Genomic DNA, 10,533 nt, shown 5'->3' with positions numbered 1-10,533 from the left:
TTTTACTCCTGAAACCAAGACTACACTGTATGTTAACTAATGTAAAAAAAAAAAGCTGCATAAGGAAATGCAGGAATGCTAGACATCCTAGCTCTTAGCATAGATGTTTATGGGACCATGTTCAGCAGCTGTGGCCATAAAAGTACATCACACATCTTTCCCCCAAATACAAAACAAGCAGAGGAGGGGATTCAGAGGTCATTGAAAGGGATCCCTGGAGGATTTAAATCTAGGTAAAGTGTTAACATGGAGCTCCTGGAGGAAGAATGAAAATGGAAAGTCCTGCCTGCCCTTAGTCAATTTGCAAATTACCTTCTCCTGTCCTTATCCTTTCCACATGTAGGGTTTGACCTCTTTACATGTTTTTGGCTAATGCAATTCCAGAGTTTGAACTAGAAAACTTAAAGTTTCAAATATTTGGTAAAAAAAAAAAAACTCCAAAAGAAAAAACAACACCTCAATAAAAGAAGCAGGAAACAAACCTTTTCCTTTAAAGTGTAGAAAGCAGCCACTGTCCTGGGGCAGGTAGTAATCCTGGAAATTGTTACACTTAAGGACATCTAATTTCAATGGTTGCTGCCATTCCTGTGAAAGTAACTTCAACCTCTAAATCTCAGTAATTCTGAGGGGCTGTCTCTTCTTTTTTACCCAAATTCATTATACTGAAATTAACCTGTTCTCTAAGAGGAATTTGGGAGGAGGGCTGGCTCTTCTCCTTCCTCCCACATACAATAGCTGATGACTCTGTAAGATTTCTTAGTTCAAGAAAGAATATGAGAGTCTGTACACCATTTAAGTTGCTGTAGGAAGTAATAGAACCAAACCAAACTCCTGGGCTATAAAAGAAAGAAGGCTTTAATATAATAATATTCAAATCTAGCTTTTACTATTTAAGATAAATATTGCCACTCCAAGTAGGTAAATAGATGGGAGGAAAAAGTGTCAAGGAGATGGGATTCATCACAGCAAGTGTCCAAGCTGCTGAGGAAAGGTTGCACTATCACTGGACATTCACTCAGTCCTGAGCTTGATTGTGGCCAATTCTTCTTAGTTCCACTGGTCAGTTAGGATTGGGGCTCCAGCTGGCAGGACAGGATGTAGCTAAAGAGAGAATGACACCTGTGAGTCGACCAGGAGCTACAATTCAGGTGTCTCTCCCAGTGTTTTCCCAGTAGCTGGAATCTGGTGTTCCAGTGATCACCAGGAAACAAGGCTTGAGGCTGCCCAGGGAGCCATGGATGCAGGATCCCTAGAGTGGCCACCAGAAAGAGTCCACGCCTTTGCCCAGCTCCTGATGGGCCTCACCTCTCATCCTCACTGAGTCGCTCCACAGCCTGGAACCAGGCTCTAAACTGCTCCTTCGGTTCTAGAGTGTAGTTATCTGCAGCCACCTGGAGGAGCATGATCTCTTTCATTACTTTGTATTCCTAGGCCAAGAGAAGAACAGGATGCACACAGAGCCTGGGTGGGTTGAGCAGTGGGATAGGGGACCAGTCCTAGGTCTTTGCACATGTGGCAGCCTTCCTTCCCTGAAAATTCATCCAGTCTCAACCTGTTCGCAGAGGTGAGTATAAATAGCCCCTCCTCCTGCAGGAAGTTATCCCTGATGCCACTCCCCTGACTTCACTTACCAGATGGATGGGTCTTACACTTTTTCATTATCAAACTATTCCAGTAAATGTGTGATGGAGGGGATGCAGCCAAGAAATATTCTTCCCAGGGGCATCTCTGGTATCCACTCCCCTACACTTCCCTAATAGGAAGTGCCACAAATGCTCACCTTAGTTTTTTTCTTATGGTTGATCTCATCGCCCTAGAAAGCAAATAGCCAAAGTCCATCAGAAAGAGCCCCTTGTTATTGCTTGTTCCTTATACACATCCTTTCTCATGCTGTTCTCGTGCCAGGACACACTAGAAGACTGTCCATACACAGATAACAGGACTGGGATATAAGCCAGGCTCTGGGGTCCAGAGAAAGGAGGACATGGGGTGGACAGTCAAGCACCTTATAGCACAACCCTCTCTGATGACAGAAGGGGAGGCTGAAACCTCTGGGGGGAGGGGGCTGTTAGGCTATGTAAGTGCTTGCCGATGTGGAGGTGCCTGACTTTGCTCTCCCCCCATAAGCAGCCTGAGAGGGAGAGGCTGAGGTCAACTCAGACAAACTTCATGCAGCTTTGCATTCAGACAGTCTTGGGCACCAGGACCAGTGTCATAAGTGCAAACTCCCTTCACTCATCACTGAGATGAGGAACTCTAGCTCACAGGGGTAGCTGTGAAGCTCTCATGAGGGGAGGTTTGCCAAGTACTGAGGTCTCAGGACTCATTACAGGGGTTCTCCACTCCCAAACCTCAGGATTCTGGGCCCTCCTACACAATCTAGAGGTTCACTCACCTTCAGATAGTCCTCCATTGCAGTGTCCAGCATCACCATGTCAGTGAGGAAAGTGCCAAGGAAGGGGACAACACCCTGTGTCATTAGAGTAGGGGTGGGATGAGTCCCTGCTCTCAGGTGCACACAGGGACCCTCCCTTGAAAATGCTTCAGCCTCCTGGTCCACCCCAGGTTCTCACATGGAGCAGCCTAGGATCCCTAGCAGCCGCCTCTCAATTCCCCCTTACCCTCACCCTCCAAGGACATCAGACTTCTAATCACCACCAGGGCCTGCTTTTAGAAAATCAAATTGTATGTAGTCCTAGGCCCCTCTCCACCCACAAATCCATTCTGCATCCAGCTGGATAGACCCTCCTCCCAGTCACTTTAAAATAAGAGTTTTGGAAGCTGTGGCAACAAGAGGAGGAGCTGGAGTAGAAAGGTCCACCTGTCTTGATCTGGAGGCCTCCAGCTGTCAGAGAGGAGCCCTTCTCCTCTCACTCTGGAGGCTCTATTCCCCAGGAACACTCACCTTCTTCTGCAGCCTTTTCTGGGCTCTCTGGAGGCTCATCATCAGGGTGGCCCATTTAGATGGCCGCTCCTGCAGGGTCAAGGACAAGTTCATTGAGACCATAATATCCTCATTCCACTCCCCCCCCCCCCCCCACCATCTTTGACTTGAGACCCTGGACATCTGACCCAAGTCAGCTGGTACCAATGCTACATTATCCTTAAGCATGCTGTGAGTGATTCTAGCACAATCTCAGCTCCAACATTCACTCCATGTGTGACCTTGAACTTGCAGCCTGGCCTTCCTGAGCTTCTTTTCTCATTGAGAAAAGTGAGAACACCACCTACATCACATGGTTTTCTGAGGACTCAGTGTCCTATTACTATCATTATTGTTTCCCTCCACCCATCCCAACCCCACTACTGAGCAGAGGGCTGTCCTCTGGGCTCTCAAGCTGTATACAGGTCCCCATCTGGACTAGCTGTTAATATGGAGAGACAGGGTGTCTATAGCATCTGGTTGAACAGCACCTTCTTGCTCCACCCCCAATGGAATCTTCACCCCAAACTGTAACCATATTCATACCAAAGGCTTCACCTCCCCAAGGAATGCTTCAGGTCATTCCCCTACACAGCAGTCTTTCTTCATCCACTCAGGACCCTGTTCCCTCAGGCCCCACCCTCTCTCTTCCCAAACCTCCTCCTCCCATGATACCTTCAGGAACAGTTCCCTTCTCTGTGGGTTATCTTCAGTGCACAGCTTTTTAAATTTTTGAAAGCTCTTCCTGAATAGAGGAAAAAATGGCAGAAAAAATTATAGGAATAATGTGGCTTGAATGTAAGTTCCTCTTATTTGAGTACTCCAAAAAGTCAAACTGCCAGTATTAGGGTTTTCTCTGGATTCCTCTGAGAACTAAGGTGTTTGTAGGACATGGAGGGAGCTCTCATGTGAGTCATCCAGTGCCACCATTTCCATATTAATTGAGCAACTCTGTTTCAGTCAGTTGTGGTTTCAATTGGGCAGAGAGTTTTGTTGCTGTAAAGTAAGCACTTGATAATATTTAATTTGGGTCAACTCAGTGCGTGATATTTAAGAAAAAATATTTCTGTAGCTGGAGTCAGGGTGGACTATTCTCCAGGGTGGGTTATAGACCTGTACACCAGCCCAGGTTCTATTGCCAGGGTTTGCTGCCTCCCAGGAGGGTCCCAGTTACTGAGGGGGAAAAGATGTGCATATGGGAAATCCTTCATCCACCCTGATCCTTCTATGGAGAGAGGCATACTCACCTGGAAACTTTCTCCCATGTCTTCTTCAGACGGTAAATTGAGGCACTCTGCAGAGCAGAGAGGATGGCATGCAGTGAAGAGTAGTTCCGCATGATTTGACAGGCCTGGGGAGGGAAGAGAATGAGTGGTCATGTGGGTAGCAGGAGTCCTATTTGCTCTAAAGTATCAGTCTCCCTCAGTTTAAATTTTCCCTCCAAGATGACAGATATCCAGGTGCCTGCAGAAGGGCACATATAAGACCCAAAGAGTAACACTGCTGGGGAGAGGGAAGATTTTAGCTCATTCCAAGGAAGGAGCCAGGTAGGAACTGAGCGTTCCACCATTGGGACATGCAAGTAAAGGTCAGCATGTCCCTGGAGGGAAGAGCCTAGGGACTGTGCAGACCCTAGGGCTTAGACTAGGGACTCCGACCCTGAGAATTGATAAAGGAAATATCAGTTTCCAAGGCTCAGAAGAGTGACTCATCTTGGCCTCCCATAAAATACCTTGGCCACCTTTATCCAGTGCTCCACCACCATGGCCCTGTCCTGGGCTATCATTCTTGGGTTTCCAAGGCAGGTGGTGATGACACAGTTGACCACACTGTTAAATTGGGTGACGGTAGCACAGACTGTGGGTGCCAGGTGCTCATTACCAGGCTTATTCCGCTTGGACCAGATGGAGCCCAGGCACTGATGAGGCAGCACCTTCTTGAACAGCTCCTAGAGAATGGGGTGGGGAGGGTAGGGGTGTTCAGCCAGCCATTTCACATTCAGGATTAATGTCCTAGGTAGGAGGTTACCAGGTCAGAGCTTTAGTTCCTGAAGCTGAGAATGTGGCCTGAGCCTGATTGGAATCCCTGGATTTCATTCCATTCTATTTTCACTGAGGGAGTCAAGTACAGGAAGACCTAGGAGTGAATACTGGCAGGGAAGGAAGGAGAGAATTTGTACCCTGGTCATCCTTGCTAACCCCAGCCTCTAGATGACAGTTCAATGTGACTCCTCACAAGGGGGCATTTTCCACTCGACCTGTTTTTCCCTTTGGTCCTACTCTCCTTTCGATGCACATTCCCCCATGACAGTTACAACCATAGGTTTCTCTGTTTCCCCTTGAAGTTATGTACATGTCAGATGCCTAATAAGTGCACAGGGTGTTAAGACTCTAAGGAAGATGGGTGGGTGACCCATGGACTTGACTGCACCCAGTGAGCTGTCTTCCTCCACCTGAAGGACCAGGGCCTACCCATTTTTCTAGCTGTTCTAGCTCACTTAATCTACACAGTAACTCTGCATCAATTCTTATCAGTGCCTATCTCTACAGTTTGCAGCTGGACAGTGAAAGCTTGATTTAAGGACCTTGGCAGGGTAACATGGTTGATAAGTGGTCGAGCTGAAATTTGGACCCGGACTATAGTAGTCCACATCAGGGAAAGGCAGGTCTGGGTTAGCTGACGGCAAAAATGTAGAAAGTGCCCTGCCCTGTCCTGCCCTGAGAGCCCAGCTTCTTACCGCATCTATGTACGTTAGCTGCTCTGCCACCAGCTTGGGAGGGAAGTCCATGAGGCTGGGTTTCTCCTCATTCAGCTGGTTCTTTGGGGTCACATGCCCGTGGCAGGAAGGCTCTGGCGCTGGAGTTGGCTCTGTCTCTATTTTTAGAGCTGGAGTTAAAATTCTAAGTAAAGCTGATGATTGAGCTGATTGTAGCTGTGGACCTGGCACATATGCTGAAGAAGATGATGGAGGTGATGCTGGCTCTGACGCTTGAGGTGATGGTTGAAACATAACTGGCGCTGTCTCTAGTTCCATAGTAGACCCCTTTTCTGGCTCTGCAACTGGAAAGAGCCCTGGGGCTGGCACTGGATCAGGATAAAGAGAAAGGTTCATCCACATAACTGACTTTCCAGGTGCCTTCCCAAAAACAGGACAGGTACCATTGCTTTCAAAACAATATTCAGCCCATGAACCCCACCCCAGTTAGTCTTCCCAGATTTTAATCCCCTTTACCATCTGACTCTGCCTCAGTGGGCTCCAGAGTTTCCTGATGCACCAGGATAAGGGCGGTGTGGTTCTTCAGGTCCCAGTCATGCAGCTTCATATCCACATAGGCTGTCTTTACTTTGAAACTGGTAAAATTCAGAGACTGCCAGGTATCCTGAAATTTCTGGTCAGGCCATGTACTCAAGATGGGAGAGAGGGTGCTGGGTAGAGTCATGTGTGGAGAAGCATCAGAGGCCTGGCCTTTTATTCCACACTGTACTCCCACAGCATCATTATTTCTCTATGGATCCCAGAGGATGGCCCAGCCCACTTCCAACCCCGCCTTTGCAGTGGAAGGCCTAGTCATCCAGAAAACCTGTGTGAGTCTGGTTTTTTCACTGATACTCTTCTCACCACGGCCTTGGGCATAGTCAATGCCATCCTCAGTAAAGACCAGTAATAGGGCTTACGTTTGAGGCCGATTTATGAGCAGTCTTCTCACTACACCTTCTGTTCTTGGCCCTAGTTGCTGTGGTAAGCAGAGGTAGATATGGAGAGAAGCAGGCAGAGCCAGATAGAACAGTAGAAGGGATGGGTCTCTTAGGCACCAACTGAACCCAGACTGTGCTCTGCTTCCCAGAAGTTTTGGGGCCCCATCCACAGCTCTCTTTGACTCATTTGCTTCTTCACAGGAAGCCCCCAAACATAAGCCCTCCTATGGAAATCAAGAGATCTGTGAGTTCCATGGTTCTGAAAGTCCTCCTCCAGCCACAACCCCTATAGTCTCTTATGCTGCTCTGTGGATGCAGGAGGCCCTCCTACTGAACCTGAAGACCCACTCATGTTTACTTGGTCTTGTAGTCTGTCATAATGGTCAAATAAGGGACAATCCTTTCATACCCAGAGGACGCCATGAAAATGTCACATATAATGAACCAAGGACATGAGTGTAGAGTGATTGCCTACTCTCTGACTAGAATTGACACCAAGGCATTGTGTCTACTTTATTCACTGAATTATCTTAGTGACTAGAAAAGTGCCTGCATTACTAGGTGATTAACATATATTGTTGATTGAATTAACCCAACCAGTACTTTTCAGATAACTGTGTGGGCCATGGGTGCCTCTGCCTGTCCCCCAGCAAGCCCTAGTCTGGCCATATAAAGGAAAAATACCAAGCCCAGCTAGATAGAATCTCAGAAGTCCTTTGCAAACAGGACAACTTCTGCTTTCCATGTCCTTTTCTAAATTCAGAAGTGCCACAGGCCTGCGAGGGTTGAGGTTGAGAGCTTCTTCACTGGAGAGAGAGAGAACTATTAAACCTAAAGATAACTCAGCATGTCCAGCAGCCCTTTCTACAGAGTCAGGCACCAGATAAGCCCATGCCATGTTTTCTCCCATAGTTTACTACAGTTGACACTGTGAGGTTCATCCTCTTACCACCGCACTTCCAGAAGAGGAAAGTGAAGCTCATAGAGGTGCAGTGACATTCCCAAGATACACAAGTAGTAAATGGGAGGCTCCCCCCTGTGCTGTGTATGAGGCAAGCACTCACCTTTTGAACTGCTGTCCCAGCACTAATTGGGCCATGGGGAACACCTGGTATATGCAGAAAATGGTTGTGATGTTTGAGATGTTTCTATCCTGGAAAGGTGATTGTAGCAGGGACTGTAAAAAATTTTCCATTGTGCCTTCCTTGAGCTTCAGCATTGTACAGGCCTCATCCAGGGACAGGGTTGATTCCTTTTAACACCGGGTAGACAAGGAGGGGCATGTAGTCAGCTTCAATGCCATGAACTACCAGGAAGATCAGGGTCTGGTTCTCAGACCAAAGACCCCCATCCCTTTGGGAACTTGTGAAAGAGAAGGGACTCGGGTGCCCACACAGAATAAGGTTCTAGGCTTAAAATTGCAATTGGTTTTATGGGGGAAATGATAAACCATTGGTAACTTCCAAGCATTCTCTTAGCTGAGCAACAATAGCACTTCTTTTAATAGCCTATATTAAGAGCATTATGCCAGTGAGTCATCAGTAAACATCCCTACTGTAGATATGAGAAAACAGAGGGTTAGAATTTCGAATGCTGCTCAAGATCATATAGGTTAGTCCTGAGAATTGTCAAAAGCATGGGCTGCATTTCCTCTAAGCTAATGAGGCTTGGTCTGTTCCTGATAGGGAGAAAGTTTCTGGGGGAAACCACCTTCTTCAGCAGGCCCCAGGGAGCCAGTCAATTGTAGTCTGGGTTCCAGGCTTACCCTGATCATCTCTGGGTCCCGAGAAAGGACATGAATCTGGACCTGTTCTCACCCTATACCAGCACTTGATGTTGTTGCTGGACTGATGCACCTGCTGCTTGTCAAGGAAGATGGAATTTAATCCTTAGAGCAGCTCATCAAAGATTTCCTGGGTGAAACTCTTAAAAGACAGAGGCAGGTATCTCAGCCAGGAGGCATCAAAGTCCTTCCACCCAATTAGTGCTTCCATGTTATGGCAGATCTAGCAACCTAAAACATTCTTTTAGGACACTTAAGATTTTCCCTGCATCACTGTTGACATGAAAACAGAATTGAATCCTGTCAAGTTCCAACAGACTTGAAAGGCTGAAACAGTGGCACACAACCTCCTTTATGGAATATTATGAAGACATATAAGAACACAGCTCATGACTTGGTGGGCCTACAATAATTTAATGTGTTCTGAGAGACAAGACATTACAGAAACATATAGAATGGCTTCATCCCACCCTTAATTTTGTGTTAAATCACCCTGTTTTGTGTGATGATATGTAAGGGCTTGGAGAAGTTCTGCAAGGACAGTGGAGCTGAATGCTACCCAGGATATCTGGGGCAAGTAGGTAAAATAATAAAACAGCAGTAAAATGCAAAGATACTCATGGCCTCATGAAAAGTAAAAAATAAATAAATAAATAAAAATGATTAATTAAAAACATTAAATATGTTCTCTATCAAAATATAAAAAATAAAATACATACACAATGCATGCATTCTCTACCATTCCAACATATGTAAAGAGTATCCTCCTACCTTACCACATAGCTGGTGGCAGAGGTTTGGATATTCAGATTATTTTGTGGTTGGGCCTGTGGGACGCTCATGTGGAAATACAATGTGAGGGCCTCAGGTTTGGCCCCATATTTATGTGCAGGCCTGTGCATATTTATGTGCAGGGTGTGAAAAACCCTCTTCCCATTCTTACCTCAGAGCAGCGCTGATTCTTGGTATCCTTCTGCACCTGACACTTATCTAGGGCGCTGCAGTAGTTGAAGCCATGGACCAGCTCCTCAAAGATATCTTGGGTGAAGCTCTGCAAGTACAGTGCCCCGTAGTCGGGCCAAGAGACCTTAGGGTCCTCCCTGGACATTGCCACAAGGGGACATCCCCATTAGAAATTGTGTTCTCTACAGTACAGGCTAAGAGGGGAAGCTGTAAAGACATCCAGCAAGGAGGAAACCAGAAGAAACTCTAGGGCTCGTAATTAACATATAGGTAGTTGAACTTGGTCCCCAGCAATTATCTTCTGCCTGCCAAGACCTGGGGTATGAACATGAGAGATGTGCTAGGCTTTCAACACCTGACATCTTGCTTCTGCTCATGAAGGGCATAGCCCTCGTCCTCTGTCCCCTCCCCTGATCTCTCTCTCTCTCTCTCTCACACACACACACACACACACACACAATGAGGGGCAAGAGGTGTAGGCCTGCTCTGGGCAGGATCAGAGTTGTGGCGTGCTCTCCAGTGGGCTGCCCTGAGCTACCTTGTGTTACCTGTGAGCGCCTCCTGCCAAATGACCAACAGCTTCGGAGATGAGGGCTGAGCTGATGTCTACAGTGACATAAAGGTTTCTCACTCTGGGCTTTCTTAAGCCCACATATCCTGAAAATGGGGATACAGCAACAGAACATTTTGTTCTCTAGAGTGACTCTGGGCAAGTGAGCTGGAAAGCAGACCATCTCTAGAATGTGGGCACCTGGTTACCAGAGTTCTAAGTTCTGTTGAAGCCTATCACCAAGGAAGTGAAGTCACTTTTTCAAGATTCCAGTACCTGGGGCCCTTCTTTAAATGAGACCTATCTAGAACCCCTTATTGATAGTTGACTGCTTATCTTTCTCCTCCAGTGTCATCTCCTTAACTGTAAACAAGGAGTCAAAAATGCCATAGCCACAACTCCCTGGAAATGCAAGTAGGGTTCTAATTTTGAGGATACAGAACTGAATTCAGCTTTTTTTCTTTGTTTTACCAGTTATATGTCCTAACTCAATATGTCTCTCAAGTATTCCATAGTTTCCTAATGTGCATGTTGGGATCAGGCTAGAATATACTTCCTAGGAGCCTCATCGGGTGTAAATGGATAATATTTATAATATGTGTGGGCTGGGGCACCTGG

At 46.7% G+C, this 10,533-nt stretch overlaps 1 protein-coding gene across 2 annotated transcripts; it reads right to left on the bottom strand.

Moving 5' to 3' along the window:
• Positions 1-837: 837 nt before the first annotated feature.
• Positions 838-10,088, bottom strand: LOC144612728 (ral guanine nucleotide dissociation stimulator-like). Of its 2 annotated transcripts, none has more exons than XM_078444316.1 (13): positions 9,914-10,088; positions 9,346-9,453; positions 7,684-7,871; positions 6,156-6,349; positions 5,661-6,007; positions 4,656-4,871; positions 4,171-4,274; positions 3,599-3,668; positions 2,906-2,974; positions 2,396-2,470; positions 1,781-1,813; positions 1,306-1,427; positions 838-1,101 (listed from the first exon to the last, which is right to left on the bottom strand). In XM_078444316.1, the coding sequence occupies exons 1-13, from the start codon at positions 10,049-10,051 to the stop codon at positions 1,065-1,067; spliced, it is 1,701 nt and encodes a 566-aa protein (XP_078300442.1). In that variant the 5' UTR covers positions 10,052-10,088; the 3' UTR covers positions 838-1,064. The 2 variants fall into 2 exon arrangements, with proteins under 2 accessions (XP_078300442.1, XP_078300443.1); XM_078444317.1 differs by having other exon boundaries at positions 9,904-9,994.
• Between the last annotated feature and the right edge of the window lie 445 nt (positions 10,089-10,533).

Source organism: Panthera onca, chromosome A3 (genome assembly GCF_046562875.1).
Source record: "Panthera onca isolate mPanOnc1 chromosome A3, mPanOnc1 haplotype 2, whole genome shotgun sequence".
Lineage (NCBI taxonomy): Eukaryota > Metazoa > Chordata > Mammalia > Carnivora > Felidae > Panthera > Panthera onca.
The sequence above is the reverse complement of the archived record's forward strand: the minus strand, read 5'-3'. Positions and strand labels throughout refer to the sequence as shown.

What these genes read in the sequence shown, in the direction of transcription:
- LOC144612728 (XM_078444316.1), bottom strand. Translation starts at nt 10,051, where the DNA reads ATGTTCTGTTGCTGTATCCCCATTTTCAGGATATGTGGGCTTAAGAAA. An exon ending in TTGGCAGGAGGCGCTCACAG is followed by an intron (nt 9,454 to 9,913) that starts GTAACACAAGGT and finishes CTGTACTTGCAG; the next exon opens with AGCTTCACCCAAGATATCTT. An exon ending in ACCATAAGAAAAAAACTAAG is followed by an intron (nt 1,428 to 1,780) that starts GTGAGCATTTGT and finishes CTCTTGGCCTAG; the next exon opens with GAATACAAAGTAATGAAAGA.